The sequence below is a fragment of the Glycine max genome, chromosome 6 (genome assembly GCF_000004515.6).
Source record: "Glycine max cultivar Williams 82 chromosome 6, Glycine_max_v4.0, whole genome shotgun sequence".
NCBI classification, from domain to species: Eukaryota; Viridiplantae; Streptophyta; class Magnoliopsida; order Fabales; family Fabaceae; genus Glycine; species Glycine max.
Genome location: NC_038242.2, coordinates 2,614,848 through 2,632,504, shown reverse-complemented (window position 1 = coordinate 2,632,504; position 17,657 = coordinate 2,614,848). Strand labels below are relative to the sequence as shown.

General features: G+C 31.3%; 2 protein-coding genes across 3 annotated transcripts; both read right to left on the bottom strand.

Moving 5' to 3' along the window:
- Positions 1–3,154: 3,154 nt before the first annotated feature.
- LOC100809195 (uncharacterized) lies at positions 3,155–8,282 on the bottom strand. The gene is made up of 6 exons (XM_003528139.5): positions 7,633–8,282; positions 4,812–4,938; positions 4,313–4,452; positions 4,133–4,195; positions 3,954–4,022; positions 3,155–3,544 (listed from the first exon to the last, which is right to left on the bottom strand). The coding sequence occupies exons 1-6, from the start codon at positions 7,831–7,833 to the stop codon at positions 3,473–3,475; spliced, it is 672 nt and encodes a 223-aa protein (XP_003528187.1). The 5' UTR covers positions 7,834–8,282; the 3' UTR covers positions 3,155–3,472.
- Positions 8,283–13,263: 4,981 nt separating this feature from the next.
- Positions 13,264–16,460, bottom strand: LOC100806535 (uncharacterized). Of its 2 annotated transcripts, none has more exons than NM_001361470.1 (6): positions 16,003–16,460; positions 14,825–14,951; positions 14,378–14,517; positions 14,192–14,254; positions 14,014–14,082; positions 13,264–13,681 (listed from the first exon to the last, which is right to left on the bottom strand). In NM_001361470.1, the coding sequence occupies exons 1-6, from the start codon at positions 16,201–16,203 to the stop codon at positions 13,610–13,612; spliced, it is 672 nt and encodes a 223-aa protein (NP_001348399.1). In that variant the 5' UTR covers positions 16,204–16,460; the 3' UTR covers positions 13,264–13,609. The 2 variants fall into 2 exon arrangements, with proteins under 2 accessions (NP_001348399.1, NP_001242423.2); NM_001255494.3 differs by having other exon boundaries at positions 14,192–14,251.
- Positions 16,461–17,657: the final 1,197 nt, after the last annotated feature.

Genomic DNA, 17,657 nt, shown 5'->3' with positions numbered 1-17,657 from the left:
AACTTGAGAATCAGTGGTTTCACTGTTGAAGCTAATATATGACAATTCTTATAAGAACGGTTTACTCATAGAAGCAATGCTTCTTATTTCCCAAGAATTGTTAGCCAATCATATAATCTATTTTTAAGGTTTTAAGGAGTACATCAATAGAGACATTGTACGGCCTATGCTAAAGTGATTTACCATGATTGCATAGTTAGAAATACTTTAATAAAAAATAATTGAATAATACTATTTTTATTTCACGTTTCCACATCACTTTTTCACACCATTTCTTTCTCTCCATCATATTACTAATTATTTCATTCCACATTTCTCTCTTTATTACAAAAATTGTTGTAAAAATATATAATATTATTCAAAAGAACTCGGAATAAACTCTCACGCGATGCTCTAAAATTATATATATCATAAAATTGTTTTTCTTAAAATTTTCATTATCAAAGTAGTCACTCCAAAAGTTAAGACGTTATCATATTAGTTTTTTTAGAATCTTATCTAAAGAAATTCAAACTCATAATTTTTTTGTTTTTTTACAACCCGGTGCACCTTATAAGTATATAGCTCTGCAAGACCAACATTTAGTGTAGAATTTAAAAACTGTTAAAATGGCAAAGCTGTTCACCTCAAATGAACACGTTCAAACACTTCCAGATTAACAATATACCAGACGTTACAAGAACAGTGACTGTTACAGTTTACTCTTAACAAAAACGGAAGAGAAAAAGAGACTAGAGTGCAAGATAATTAACCCGAACCACTATATATAACAACAAACTTTTTCCGCCAAGGCCAGATGAAGCTCTCACTGATACGTATGAAGTATATATTATGTTATTTACGCCAAATCAAAGTACCCGGAACCTTGGAGGGGGTGGGCCTAGGCCCACGGGCCTTTGAGTTTTTGGATAATGGGGAGGACTAGGAGGGGGTGGAGAGAAGAAATAAAATGCCCCAGGTGGTAGCGGCGACAACGACGGTAGTGATGGTGGTGGTGGGATCTTAGGAGGCCTATGTGTAGGAGGAGTAGGCTGGTAGCACCCGGGCTTGTGTGCACTATCACCATGCTGAGGAGGGTGTGAAGGAGAATTTGGGGTGGGGTGGGAATAGACAAGAGCACGTGAATTCAAGAGTGACAAAGCCAAGAGAAACCCACTCCACACTTGAAAGCTACTCATCTTTTTTTTTTTTTCTTTCTTTTTTGTACTTAACACCAAACTTAAAAAAAAAAAAAAAAAAAAGTCTAGTAGTTAGGACTTATAAGAAATGATACAGACAGAGGGTACTTATAGGAGCAAGGAGTCAAAGACTTAAGATGGATGGGGTTAGTTATGTCTTGAAAACATTATATTAATAATAATGAATGTCAAAGAAAGCACCAACCGACCACCAAACTTTATTGGCGTGTCTAATATCTTTCTACTTATGTGCAGGCAGACGTTGAATTTTCACCGGTGCTTCTGCTTCGCCTATCTCTGTCCCCACCACCACTATCACATTTCCCTTTCTTACTCAATTTCTTACCTACTTCACTTTCTCCTCACGATTTATCTGTTTATTGTTCCCCTTCATTTTAAAAAAAAAATAGAGCTTAATTTTATATCTAGATTTAAGATTTTAATACAGATACATACTAATAAGTATCTTTGAGTATTAGTTAAGAAATTAAAAATAATAATAAAATTTATAAAATTGTGTGTTTCATGATTTTTTTTACGCTCTCATATGAATTTCACAATAATTTTTTCTACCTTTTGTTTTTTAATCAACAAATAGTATTTTTAAAATTTAAAATTAAACATTTTATCAATTATATCTCTAAATGCATTTCATTTTTAAGTATTTTATTGTCTATTATGACATTAAAATTCATCATATTTAAAAGGACTGTCAAATATATTAGCCTAAAATTATATGATTTTAGTCTCTCATTACACAAAATTTTAAATCTATAATAAGAGACTAAAACTACATTATTTTCTTAAAGAACAAAATAGATAAAGTTTTTTTTAAAAAAATAAATAAAAGCTTGTGATCTTTTCATGAATTTTCAACTACTTAACCATTTAGCCTATTGTTCATCAAATATTTAGACATTTGGTTCAAAAAATTGATTGAATCAACTAATATTTAGTTTGGAGAATTTTTTGTTTTAAATTAACTAATTCTTTACTGATAATGAAATTAGAAAATCGATTCAGTCCAATTTTTTTCCAACTACAGTATCCTGTGAGTACGAAATAACTTACCTCAACCTTGTCAAAACTATACATGGGAACTTTCATTTTTTTTAAAAAAAAAAGAGAGAAGGAAATGATTGCATCTTACAACATTTTGCAAATAAAATTCATGTCCATGTTTTATTTTCGATGAAATATCTTCGCATAAGTCAGGCCTTTTATCATGCTATTTCACGGCTTCTTTTTTCAAAAACAATATTGAAAAAATTACAAATTAAATACTTTGCGTAAATGGAATGCTTTAAAAAACAAAAAAACAAAAAATATAATTTGGAACTAAAAAAGGGTCAAGTGATGCGACGACAGATAGCATAAATTAGATATAATTTAATTTCTAATTGATACCATTACAAGGAGTGGACAACAGCACTTAATGAGTTTATACAATTGGAGTCAAAAGGTAATTATTTATTTCAATTGTTTAGTTTCTTTTTAATATTATAATAATGACACCATATCTATGCCATAATCACAGTGTTTTTTTTTTTCTTTTTTTGAAAGCAAAAGACCAATATTATTGAATTAAAGGTCAATGCCAAAGTCACAAGATGTGCCTAAGCAGCACCCCAATAAGAGAATACACTAAACCGAGATTTACAAAAGAAAGTAAAGCAGCCAATGCAAAACTAACATACGCAACAAATGGCTAGAGGACAAATCCGCAATACATGGTTGGCAATTCAACCAACTAGTCAAAGGACATAATCACAGTATTGATACTGCCTATTACTAAAAAATGACGTGATTTAATCTCATAATTACATGTCATTTTTTTTTATTGTGCCACGTATTAAAAGAATTATCGTCATTTCTCACAATTATACAAACGTTCAAGTCACTTTGAGATGGTGGCAACGATCCACTACACCGGACCAGGTGGCACAACACGATAATTCATTCAAGACGAATCAAAGTTAAGAGAAACTAAAATATATATACATTGAGGTCTCTAAAAACCCATTTCCCAGGTCAGCAATACATTGAATCATGTTGAAAAGAAAGCCTTGGTGACTTCCCTGATGATCCAGTCGCAAGGTCACATATTTATCTACATAATTGGGTCGCTACAAAAGACTAAGAGTCTCTATAACAATCTCAAAGTACTAACCTACTACTATATCAGAAAGTTACAGATCACCGATAAATATTAACATAATACTAAGGGAAGTGGATATTACATACACTATCTTTGTTAGCATAGACAATTTCATTTATCAAAATATCATTTCTTCTCATTTGCACACAGTCTTAAGCCTCTTTGCAGCTTGGACGAATCCCACAATCACCTGCAATTCGTCCATTTGCTTCACAAAACAGAAACACAATTTCAGACTAAGATACCCAAATTCAGCTATTCTTGTTCAAGTTCTTCAACAAACATACGGGAACACTAGGGCATATACAAACACATACACCATACATATAAAGGCAATTCACTTAATAAAAAAATTAAACTGCTTATTAATAACCAAAATATTCATTTGATATCAATTTTATCCTAAAAAGATTTGGAATATTACACAAGACTTTTAAATTTTAAAGATTTGAAAGAAACATTTTCGTATCAATTAATAATAGACATTAGCTTGCTCTGAAAGAGATTGGAATCGGATATGCAGTTCACCACCTTAAAAACATCATTTACAAACCATAGAATATTTCAACGAATACTATTTAACACAAACAAATATGCAATCACAAATTTTAAGTTACCTGCGACATGAAATGCCTCTGAACAACATCTACTAGCTGCTCTTTTGATGGGTTTGGGACCGCATCCACCTACAGAAATCCATTTCAAGAAGTAATTACAAAGGGGACACATACACGCACTGCCAAAACCATCTTTTTTGGGAGACAGTAATCAAACAGTTAGTTCTAAAGGAATTTACTAGATTAAAATGTCGCCAATATCTCCACAATGCAGCCATTTCAAGTTTGCTCAAGTCTACCTTCTACACAAAATATTCAAAAATAATGTTAATAATTAAAATACTAACTATAGGAAAAATCATTTACTATGTTAGTGGGAGGGAGGGGAAACAAATTAAGAAAAAATAAATTTGATATACCGTGGACCCATGAGGCATAGAAACGGAGCCCTTTGACTGTGAATCGCCAGAGAATGACCTACTCATGGTCTTGTGAGATGATCCCAATGTTCTATGCATTCTATGCCTCGGCTTGTGGAACTTCTGTGTATCGTCCGATGCTGAGAAATCAAACAAAGTACACCAAATTAAATAAAAAAGGTAGGGTCAACAGAGATTAAAGTAAGACACTAGAGAACTTTAGAGATGGCACAAGCAACAGGGGAACACATAACGGATCCAGTGTTACCAATTCCTACCACTTTACTTTGGAAACCCATGGATATGGAAGCCAAAACAACAACGAATTAATAAAAATATGACAGCATTCCCATATATGTCCACTAACAGTTTCAGAGTAGGGTGTATACATAATAGCAAATACCGGTCAACATGCAAGGCTGAATACTTTGATCACAAATCACAATACCACTACCAGTCAGCAGGGAAGACAGCTAAAAACTGTTAAGTGTAAACTCACCCAAATCTGATCCATTCCACGGCATATTTTCAAACTCAAGGTCATCATCTTCCTCGTTACCGGTGGGTGCTTCAATCACGCTAAGAGCATTCCTTTGTAGCTTCACTTCAATACCATTTGTAAGAACCTGCATTTGTTTATACCAATTAAGAACAATGTAAAATAATAGTCTAACAACAAAAGCTAACTAGGGAGTGCAATTCTACCAGGACCTTGTGCGTACCCCCCCCCCCCCAAAAAAAAAAAAAATCACCACATGTAGAGTAAATAACCGCTCAAAAGAGATGAAACTGAAGGCAATGAAAAACCCGCAAAATTCAATGGGGATAGGTGCAGGTATGGGCATTATAGTACCCAACAGGCCCCATTCCCACATGTATATAAAATATAGTGATTTAATTAATACACATTAATTATTTAAATACAATTTTTTTTTTGTCAACCTTCCACTCATTTTCCTCCATTGTTCCAAAGTTTACCAAGTTTATTGCATTCTTGTCTTTGAAATTCTAGGAGTACTTGAGAATGAAGTAAAATATTTATTTTCACTTGAGTGAAATTTATTCTTTGAGATACACAGATAGTAGAGTAGTTGACTTCCTATGATTTGTTTATATATATATATAACAATCATCCATCTTTTTGATAGTCCTCCATTGCATTTGATGGAAAGTTTTTTTTTTTTTACTCCAATATAATTCAACTATAGGGAAAACGGTAGGAATAGATATAAAGAAAATCCCTTTTTTGAGATGTAAATAATCCTATCTTATAGATATGTTTATGGTGTAATTATGATATTTTGAGACACTTTGATGATTAGTATGTATGATCAACGTCACTATTAGTTGATATTTTGGATAATATGTCAAGGGCCTATTTTGTAATGTGTGGCATTGATATCTGACGATTGGATCTGGATATATGTATATAAAAATAATTTGTATGAATATATGATATGTTTTCCCAAGTTATTCAATGTGGATTTTGTCTTGTTTTTAGGGAAAACTCCGCTAGATTTTTGGTAATCCCTTTTTGTTGATCTTTTAATTGTGATTTGGAGGGAGATACTAGACTAGCCAAACTAAGGAAATTATATAGTCTATGTGTCGGTCATGATCCAAGAGTGGATTGTGACAATATCATTCACACTACAGACACATGTTCATATATAAATTTGAATCACGTACCATTTATAAGATAAGCATTCAATACATAAGATAAATATGATTATTATGATAAAAATGTCAATATTAGCCATCTTAATTTTTTATTGTTATAATATTTTTAAACATTGATTATTACAATCAAAACATTTCAATATATGTTTAAACTTTTATATATAAACAAAGCAAGTATATCAATATTCTATATGAATATTTTTTCAATTAAACTTAAAAATATTTCACCAAGCCTACAAAAAAGAATTGAAGAAATGAAGTAATTTTACATTAAACGTAATCAGGATTTAAAACAAATAATTAATATATAAAATAAATTTAAAATTCTATAGCAAATAAAACTTTGCATAAAAAAATCTTAAACTTAATATAAAGGCAGAATTTAAAATAATTGACAATTTAAAAAACAGACACACACTAGTAGTTTTACGTAATATCTATTATATATGGAATGTATTTAGTATAAGTTTAAAAATGTATATACACTAATTAGTGTTAATGTATCATTTTTAGGTAGGTTTTGGAGAGTAAGTATAAGTTTAAAAATTACCAGTATTTATCCGCATTTATCCTTCTTTGTTAAGTGATGTAAATAACTCTTTTTTCCGTTGAATGAATTCCAGTCGTTACCGTAAAAAAAAAAAAAAGTTTAAAAATTAGTTCTAGAAGTTTGTTGTTAGAATTATGTTTGGATGATTTAAGGTTATGTTTCTAATGTTGAATGGTTATGGAGACACGTATTATAGTACTTTAGCAAGACCCTACTTATTGCTATCACTAATGCTAACCTAGTTTGAAATACAGCTTATACTTATAAATAATATTCAAATTCAAATCTCCCAAAAGAAAGCCCCAAGACTAGTTTGATTTCAATGCGAATTTTTCATATAAGATGTATAATCAGTCAGTATAATTTTACTTTAAAAAAAAAAAAAAAAAAACAGAGAAGGGAAATTGGGGAAAAAATAAACAAATATGGTATAGTTAAACCTTCAAAGAATAGCCCAGATTCTGATTGGAGTAAAATAAATATTAGCTTCTTGCCCTAATTCTGATTCAATTACAACATTAATAACACAATCATAATTCAGAGCTCAGACCTCAAATTACCAATACCAAAACCCAGAGCAAGGATCAATTAATTTACTTCCATCAATAAATGAGAGCAAATAAAAGACCCAATTAACAACTGATCCTCATAGTGCACCTCATAAAACACCAGATCCAGCCATGAAGAAAGACATGCAATGGATGCCCACAAGTAACAGTTCAGAATTATTCCTCAAAAAGTGCAAACGAATTAAACCTATTCAACCCACACCACGAAGAAACCCGCATGTGAAAATCTAAATTAAAATAGCTGAGTGAATGATTCGGATAACAATTCACGCAGTTAGGTTTAGAGTATTTCAAAAAACAAGACACCCACAACAACCAGGGGCATCAGAGCAATTAAATTTGATTAGAATTAGACGCGTGACGAATTAATAAAACAGAAAAATACCAAAATTGACTGACACAAAGACATTGGTTAGAAGAACCACAATAATGCAAATAAATGAAATTAAGCAACCCAAAATTAGAATCAAGCTATTCATAATACGAATTGTCATTATGAAGAGTAGAGAAATAGAACTTACCAGCCAATGCCATCCACCTAGTCCAACGGCTTTCTTAACAACACCTTGAAGACCAACGAGCACCGATTTGGTGCGGTTATTTCCTGTTACGACCACTTTGGTGTGACGAGGAAGCACCGATAACTCTTCTTCGCTGCTATCTCCACAGCTCTGCAAATGGGTAAACCCACCATTGACCGAACTTTCCATTGCCTCAAGCATTTTCCAATTCCAATTCAGCCGCTCAAACACCGATACTCCGATATCAAATATCGAAACTGCATTCGTATTGAAGATCGTGCATTGCTGGTGAAGAATGTGGGAGTTTCAGGAGCAAAGGAGATAGGGTAGTGGAGAAATTTGGGAAATTCTGCAGAGAGAAAAAACACAGAGCAGAGAGAGAGAAAGAGAAAACGAGTGAGTGTGACTGGTATTGTTTATTGGTGTGTTGGTATGAATCCCGACGAGACGAAATGGCCCAATGAAAACGTGCCACGTGAGCGAGGGGAGGGTGGACTCTTCAATCATGCGCTTGGAGAGAACTGAGGTTAGGGCATGAACGTGATGTTGAGTAGTTAGTGAGTTACTCCGCTTCTTCACAATTTCTCACTCACCATGAATTAACCAACTTCACTTTATTCCGATAAACAAACCTACTATACTATAGAAACCACATATCGTGTGCAATTTGCATTGTTTATTATTTATCAAATGATATAAAAGTATCAGCTATGGCGAAGGTTGTGGATTTAATTATCTTATAGAATCCTTCACGTTGAGATTTCAAAATTTATGGATTTCTATTACTATTACTTTACTCAACTAATCGCAATATATTTTTGCCCAAAAAAAATACGTACTGGTGTACTATTATATTTTAAAATTTTGGGCTAAATTTAGTTAAGAGATAAAACCCTGGCTACCCAAGTACATACTACATACCACTGTTTGCCAATAATTTTAACATACTACATACCACTGTTAGATCATCAATGGGGTGTGAAAAACACATGGATCCATGATAAACAACGGAATTGATGAGTCTCATAAACGGTTAGTTTTGTGTTCATCCTTAACCAAATTATCATTTTCTTTTCTTGTGAGACCTTAGGTTTCTCATATAAGAGAATATAATATAATTTATGATTATTCTCTAATGGGCCAAATTGATTTCCGTTTATCAAGTCCACATTAATTTATGATGATAGTCCAATGGACTCATCAAATTAGATCACTTTTATTAAGCCCATAAATATAAATAATTAATATAAATGATAAATATAATATGTAACCCACACTAATTAATTAATTAGTAATTATAAAATTCCTAACATTTCATTCTTTTCGATTTCTGATTTTCAAGTTAGACTAACAAGATAAAATGACATACTAATTAATAGGTTATTTTGTAAGTTATATCATGCATCACCTATTATATTATTTTTTAACCATTATAATTTTGATCTTTGATTATTTAATGAACCTCAAAATATTCTTATAAATTTTAATTATTTAAATTGATTATAAGATTAATATTCGATTTGAGACTTAATTACATTTAAAATTCTTTATTCCTCTGCGAGAATGTATTATACGAAAATTGAATTCAATTTTTTTCAGAAGAGTCAATTTGTGTTGCTAATTATTGTTCACTCATTTTGATACCTATTATATTGTTTACCCCTTCCTACTATGTTATTTTTAGAAAAAATGATTTAAATTTTACTCTGCGGTTTCAATTCCCAATAAACAACTCAACATCATGTTATATCCCAACCAAACTTAAAATCATTCTTTGTCTTCGATCAAGTTTTTTATAAGCAACGAACATAAGCATAAGCTTAATCCTTCACCTTTTAATCAAAGGGTATCGTTGGTTTTTCAAGCAATAAGGTAAAGTTGAGGTACATTTTGAAACAATGAAAATGATTATAATCTTATAAAGGGCCAGCAATGGATATATACAAAAGGCAGGCCATTTGGTATTAGGTGTAAAATAAAAAATAAATTTGACTCTTTCATTAGAAAACCATTTGAATGAAAAAATTAAAAAGAACCAAAGCAAGTTTTAAAGTTGTTTACCTTATTGTGATTATGCATTTTGTTTAAGGAGAACATTTTTATTAAGATTCTAAACAAGTGCCTTCTATCTTAACAAATTTAGTTTTTTTTTTTCAAAATGTTAAAGATAAACGAAGACATCCCTTTAAACTCTTATTTATAAAGGAATCTAATGTTAGATGTTGATGAGATACTAGCAACCTTTGAATTTAACCTGGTTCAAACATATTATTTATATTCCAGACCGAAGGGACTACCATAAATATGTTGTAAGCAACGGTTAGATGCATTAATTAAGCAAAACGTATTTAAGATTACTGAAGTATTACTGTATTTTTTATCAAAGAAAACTAAATAAGGAAAAGTAGGTCATGTAATAATTTGTTGGAAAACTTTGTTGTCATAGTTTGATTATTCTCGTTATGGGAGACCCTACCATAACCGAAGGAAGCAATTAATGACCATGGACATTATACATATTGACTAATGACTATTGTCCGTCGAGAATACAAGTTTGATAGACTTTAATTTTCTTTTGTACTTCGCTAGACATTTTATAGTCAATAAAATATGAACTGATTAATTTGCACGTTATTTATTAAATGAAGTTGAATAACAATTTATTTATAACATTTTTTTAAAGGAAACAATTTATTTATAACCTGAACGACATATTTTTTGTTTGAATGAATTTGTGCGACGAAGTATTAATTTGCTTATAATTTACATGAAAATTTATAAACTTAATCAACTTTATAAAAAAAATTAATTCAACAGTTGAATTAATTAATTTTGTACTCTACATAAAATTAGTAAGTACGGTAAGTGCAAAAAGTTTGATACTGAATATCAAATGATCTCATTCAGTCATTCTCGTCTGTACCAGAATAAAAAAAATCTTGTGTGTAGGAGAGGAGTGTTAATGTTTATATAAGAGTGTGAGATAGTTAAATTCAGACCTTATAATCATAAATGATTGATGAATATTAAAAATTATTTAATGTTGATATTGTTAAAAAATACCCAAGTCTTATATGATTGTCTCACTTGTTAGAGAGTGTAGCTTATATATTTATTGGACAACTTCATTTAATATAGATTGATTTGAAGATCAAATCTAACCAGATATTACCCATCATTTATTGTTCACATGAAGTGTTATGCGTGAGGAGATGTGTGAGGAGATGTGTTAAGAAATATTCAAGTCACACATCGACTTTCTTAACACTTCATAATTTTATCCTTTAACCAAAACCAACTATTTTTACTCTCTTATAATAAAAAAATTTATTTGTTATATTTATATATAATTGAGAAATTTCTTTTACTTTAAAAAAGTATTAATAAATATTAATATATATATATATATATATATATGAAAAAAAATCAAATTATATTTTTTTGAAATATAATAATTATAATATATAAATTCTTAAAAAATAAATAATGAATACGAGGATGTAAATTAATCTCTCATCTATATCTATATATATTTATAATGTTGAAACAAATATATGGTCTTTCGGCTTTGCATGTGTCTGTGGGGTCCGTTTTGATTAAAAAAATCCTCTGATTTTGACCACGGGATGTTGAGTGTCATCAATCGGGATGGATTTTTTTTTTAAAGGAGGAAAACTGGAAAAGGATGTAACTGGCTCGCTGGTACCAGCAATCCCCCACTCACCCACAAGGTTGAAACGGCACCGTTACACTAGACTACCACAAAATAAAATCATAATTCATGTTTTTTTTCTTTCTAGTGTCCCTATATCCTTCCATAGTTCCATGCTGCCAATTTTTGCTTATCTTGCCTCTTTCATTGGATTTTGATTTGGATCTTTCTCACTTTTTAGGGTAACCACGAGCCGTAGAGAAATACTTCAAAAATATTAACATTGTATTATTATTTTTCTTTTGAAAGAAAGAAGTTTAGAAAATTCTATTCAAATAAAAGTATGTTATTATTTTTCTTAAATTAAAAACCCAAAAATATAAGTGTTACACTGAAAATTTTCAACATATTTTATCTACACTTTCATGTTTTTTAAAAAACTTCTCAAAGTGTCACTTATTTTATAACTACTTAAAGTCAAACATAATTATTATATAATTCTTAAGTGATAAATTATTAAAAAATAATTATATCTTATTGATATAAGTAGTATCAATTATTTTTTTTAAGTCATCTTTAATTAGGTAGGCTCATACCTATACTAGATCACTCTTATACAATAAAGCATTATTTTTTTTTGGAGAATTTGGGTCAAGTCTAGCAAATATAGACAATGGAGAGTGAGATGCGATTAAAATAGAAAATTTGTACTGATTGTTTGAAAAAAAATTAAGAAATGATTTTTTATTGCGTCTACATATAAAAAGAATTCCCTCCCAAGTTGCTATGAAAATAATGAAATATAATGCTTGTAACTTTTTTTTACCTTATTTTAAAATTTAATAAAAGTTTTTTATATTATAAAAATAATGAATGATTTTATGCTAAGAAAATTTTAATATAGAAGGTTTTGAGCTAATCTCTCACTCTCTCTGAATTTGGTAACATTAGTCTTTTTAGCATTAATTTAAATACTGCTACTAAAAAAGTGTTACCAGATAAATTGATTCATCATTCATTTACATACACATTCTTACTAAAAGGCTCCGTGCAACGACACTATTTCCACAGCATTTTGAATGTTTGAATTTGAAATTGTACGCAACAGTGTTTTTGCTTTTGCAAGCTGTCAATTTGATTTTAGGTTGAAACATAATTGCAAATTTGAAGGAAGCTATCTTGCCAGTTCGTACGTTTTCGCCCGTGGGATATGGATTAGGATAACTTTATATCGCATGCCGTGTCCACTTCAATCTTTTCCCCGTTATAGAAAGTATTCGATAAGCTTGACAATTTTATTCAGTAAGTTTTTCTTTATAGCATTATTGTTTTCTTATGTCAAAAAAATAAAATAGAGCAGCATTGGTTTCCTCTACAGTTACCTTGGTACTTTTACATAACCTAACAAACATTTTTTAATTATTAAAGTTCCCTTTGTCTGACCTAAAAAAAAAATCAGTTCCCTTTGTCTTACTCTCAATTTTTGATTAAATTAAAGTATAATTAAGCATGACATTTCAAAAATAATTTAGAAAAGCCAATTGTTTTATTACTTAGAAATTACTTCAAAGTATAAATGCAGTATTTATTTGTTTAGAACCTAGAATTATTTTTACTCACCACCATAAGGCATTTCAAAACAATGTACAGAATCCAATTACTCTTGACAGTTTAATATTAACTTAATCACTTTTAATTCTATCAAACCATGAAGTAGCACACAATTTACAAGTCTCATTCAAAATCAATTCCATTATAAACATTAAAAATCCAAAATTGTTACTTTTCTTAAATTCAATTCCAATTCTATTGACCACAATGGTAAAGTGATTTTATTTTTGGAACGCACGCTGGCGTTAGCGCAATAGTCTTTTGAAGTATGAACTGTATTTTAAGTTGAGAAAGACAAACCACCATTCCAGCCACTTGAAGATGGTGGCAGCGACCAACTACTCCACCGGAGCAACACAAGACGAGAGTTCATCAAAGTTGGGAGAAACTAAAAATATATACATTGAGGTCTCTGAAAACCCACTTCCCAGATCCCAGGTCAGCAATACATTGAATCAAGTTGAAAAGAAAGCCGTGATGACTTCCCTGATGATCCAGTTGCAATTGTCACATATATATCTACACAACTGGGTGGCTACAAAAGAGTAAGAACCTCTAAATCCTCAAACTACTAACCTACTACTATATCAGAAAGTTAAAAATCACCGATAAAATATGTTACATAATACGAAGGGAAGTGGATATTACATACATTATCTTTGTTAGCATAGACAATTTTACTTTTCAAATATCATTTTCTCGCATCATTCCATCTCATTTGCAGACAGTCTTAAGCCTCTTTGCAGCTTGGACAAATCCCACAATCACCTGCAACTCGTCCATTTGCTTCACAAAACAGACAGTATAATTAAGAAATAGAGTATTGTAATTTATTTTAAAAAATTAAACTGCTTATTAATAATCAAAATATTCATTTGATATATTATTATCCTTTAAAGATTCGGAATTTTAGACAAGATTTTTAAAGAATAGAAAGAATCATTTTCATATCAATTAATAACAGAGATTAGCGTATAACAAAAAGTAATAGAGATAGCTTGCTATAAAAACATAGTATATGCAGTTCACCACTATAAAAACATCATTTACAAACCATAGAACACTTCAACGATTACTATTTAAGACAAACAAATATGCAGTAACAGATTTCAAAATACCTGCGACATGAAATGCCTCTGAACAACGTCTACTAGTTGCTCTTTTGATGGGTTTGGGACCGCATCCACCTACAGAAATCCAATTCCAGAAGTAAGTACAACGGGGACACATACACACGATGCCAAAACCATCTTTTATGGGAGACAGAAACCTAACCGTTAGTACTAGGGAATTTACCAGATTAAAATGTCGCCAATATCTCCACAATGCAGCCATTTCAAGTTTGCTCAAGTCCACCTTCTATACAAAACATTTTTAAAAAGCGTCAATAATTAAAATACTAACTAAGGAATAAATCATTTACAGTGTCAGTGGGAGGAGAAATAAATTAAGGGAAAAAAAAAAAGCATAAAGTTGATATACCGCGGACCCATTTGGCATAGAAACGGATCCCTTCGACTGTGAATCGCCAGAGAAGGACCTACTCATGGTCTTGTGAGATGATCCCAATGTTCTATGCATTCTATGCCTCGATTTGTGGGACTTCTGTGTGTCGTCCGATGCTGAGAAATCAAACAAAGCACACACACACACACAAAAAAAAAAAAAAATAGTGGGGTCAACAAGGATTAAAGTCAGACAATAGAACTTTAGAGATAGCAAAAGCAAAAGGAGAAGACATAACGGATCCAATGTTACCAACCTCTCTCACTTTGGAAACCCACGGATATGGAAGCCAAAACAACAATTAATTAATTAAAATATCACAGCATTATCAGTCAACATGCAAGGCTCAATACATGGATCACAATACCAGTCAGCAAGGAAGACAACTAGAAACTGTAACTATTAAGTGTAAGCTGAACTCACCCATATCTGATCCATTCCACGGCATATTTTCAAATTCAAGGTCATCATCTTCCTCGTTACCGGTGGGTGCTTCAATCACGCTAAGAGCATTCCTTTGTAGCTTCACTTCAATACCATTTGTAAGAACCTGCATTTGTTTATAAACAATTAAGAGCAACTTAAAATGGCTCCATGAAGATAGCCCTGAGAAGACCTTGGTTTCAATGTGAATTGTTCATATAAGATGTACAATCAATCAGTTTTGTATAAACAAACAACAGAATCAGAATTGGGGGGGGGGGGGGGGGGGGGGGAGAAACAAATAGGGAGCACTGTATAATTAAACCTTAAAAGAATATCACTGATTCTGATCGAAGTAAAATAAAGATTAGTCTCTTGTCAACAATAATGAAAACAAACGCGTCTGTGTGATTTAATTGCTACGAGTATATTAATAGCACAGGTTTTATCCAAGCATGTACCTTACTTATCCCCAGGAAAAAAAAAAAAAAAAACATGAATGTAATGAACATGCAACAAATCAACAATCCCTAACAGAACATCGCCATCAAATCAGAGCAATGTCAAAATGGCATAAAATACTCAATTCAGAGCTCATAACTCAAATTACCAATACCAACAACAAAACCAAACCAAAGATCATTTAATTTACTTCCGTCTATAAAATAAAAGCAAGCGAAATATCCAATTAAGCACTGATCCTCATAGAGCACCTCATAAAACACCAGATCCAGCAATGAAAAAAGACATGCAATGAATACCCACAAGTAATGATTCAGAATAGCGACTCAAAACATATATGAAAGAATAAAACCTATTCAATCCGCAACAGAAAGTACCAAGCATTTGAAATTCTAAATTGAACGAGCTCAGTGAATAATTTCAATAAGAATTTGTGCAGTAGTGGGGTTTAGAAGTTAGAACGGATTAAAACCTTTCGATTAGTTCGAAAAACTTGAATGAAAAAGGGGCTTCAGAGCAATTAAATTTGATCAGAAATAGACATGTGAGGAAATAATAATGAAACAGAAAATACCAAAATTGACCGACACAGGACATTGGTTTGAAGAATCACGCGGTAAAATAATGCAAATAAACGACATTAAGCAACCCAAAATTAGAATCAAGCAATTCATAATACGAATTGTCATTATGAATGGTAGAGAAATAAAACTTACCAGCCAATGCCATCCACCTAGTCCAACGGCCTTCTTAACAACACCTTGAAGACCGACGAGCACCGATTTGGTGCGGTTATTTCCTGTTACGACCACTTTGGTGTGACGAGGAAGCACCGATAACTCTTCTTCGCTGCTATCTCCACAGCTCTGCAAATGGGTGAACCCACCATTGACCGAACTTTCCATTGCCTCAAGCATTTTCCAATTCCAATTCAGCCGCTCAAACACCGATACTCCGATATCAAATATCGAAACTGCATTCGTATTGAAGATCGTGCATTGCTGGTGAAGAATGTGGGAGTTTCAGGAGCAAAGGAGATAGGGTAGTGGAGAAATTTGGGAAATTCTGCAGAGAGAAAAAACACGGAGCAGAGAGAGAGAAAGAGAAAACGAGTGAGTGTGACTGGTATTGTTTATTGGTGTGTTGGTATGAATCCCGACGAGACGAAATGGCCCAATGAAAACGTGCCACGTCATCCCGGGAGGGTGGGCTCTTTAATCATGCCCTTGGACAGAGCCGAGGTTACGGCATGAACATGATGCTGGGTTTGGTTGTGAGGAGTTACTCCGCAGCTTCACATTTTCTCACTCCTTATTTTATTTTAACTAGTTCTAAATCAGATATTTCATGTCTTTATATTTATTTTAAATAAAGTAATGATAATATTTTTTTAAGAAAAATAACAATGCTAAGGAAATTAAAATAATTAGATATATCAAAAGTATAATTTAAAAATAAAAAGTATGTATAAAAAACAATTTTTTTTATTAATAGAGATAGAATTCTTAGCAATAATAAAGTTATCTCTCAAAGTAAGATAATCATTCATGCTCTAAGCATTTGTTTTACTAAACACAGCTAGCCATTTTAGTGTTGATTTTTTTTTTTTTTACAAACAAAAAAATATTTGACGTAATTGTATACATTCAACTTGACTCGTCTTGAGAGCTTTGAGATTACAAAATTTATGGATTTCCAAATTTACTCAGCTTCTCGCAGTGTATTTCTATCCAGCAAGAAGTAATCTTGTAAATTTTATTTTTTTTTGGCTGAATTTACTAATTTAGTACTGAGATAAAAACCCAGCTGCCCAAGTACATAGGAAAGCCTCCTGGCAATGTAATTACCGCAGAAGGAGATTTGGTTACTAAATATATAATGTTTTGTCTGTTATAAACATGAAATACTATAATGATATTTACGGTCAACTTTCAATTGCAGAAAATATCGATTTGTGGCCATGTGCAAATCTACTCATGTACACATCCAAGGTTTATAAAAGGAATGGACGAACAAAAGAAACGAATAGAGTTCAAATGTTCATTTTGAATGAAACAATGAAAAAAAGGGGACAAAATAGGGTATTGGGTATTTTGTAATAGGATAATGTTAATTTTCTAATTGTTCTTTAAAATGGTTTTGTACATGAAAATAAATTATTCTCATTTGTCTTTTTTTTTTCTTCTTTTAAATATTATCAAGGAATCAATTCATCATAGTTATTCAAAAATTGAAAGTATTTTACTGACGATTGTTAAAAAAAAAGTTACATTTTCTTAACTAGAAGTATGATTTTAAATATGCACCATAATTTTATTTGATTTGAATATAATTACAACTCATGAAAAATACATATGATTTCATGATTTGT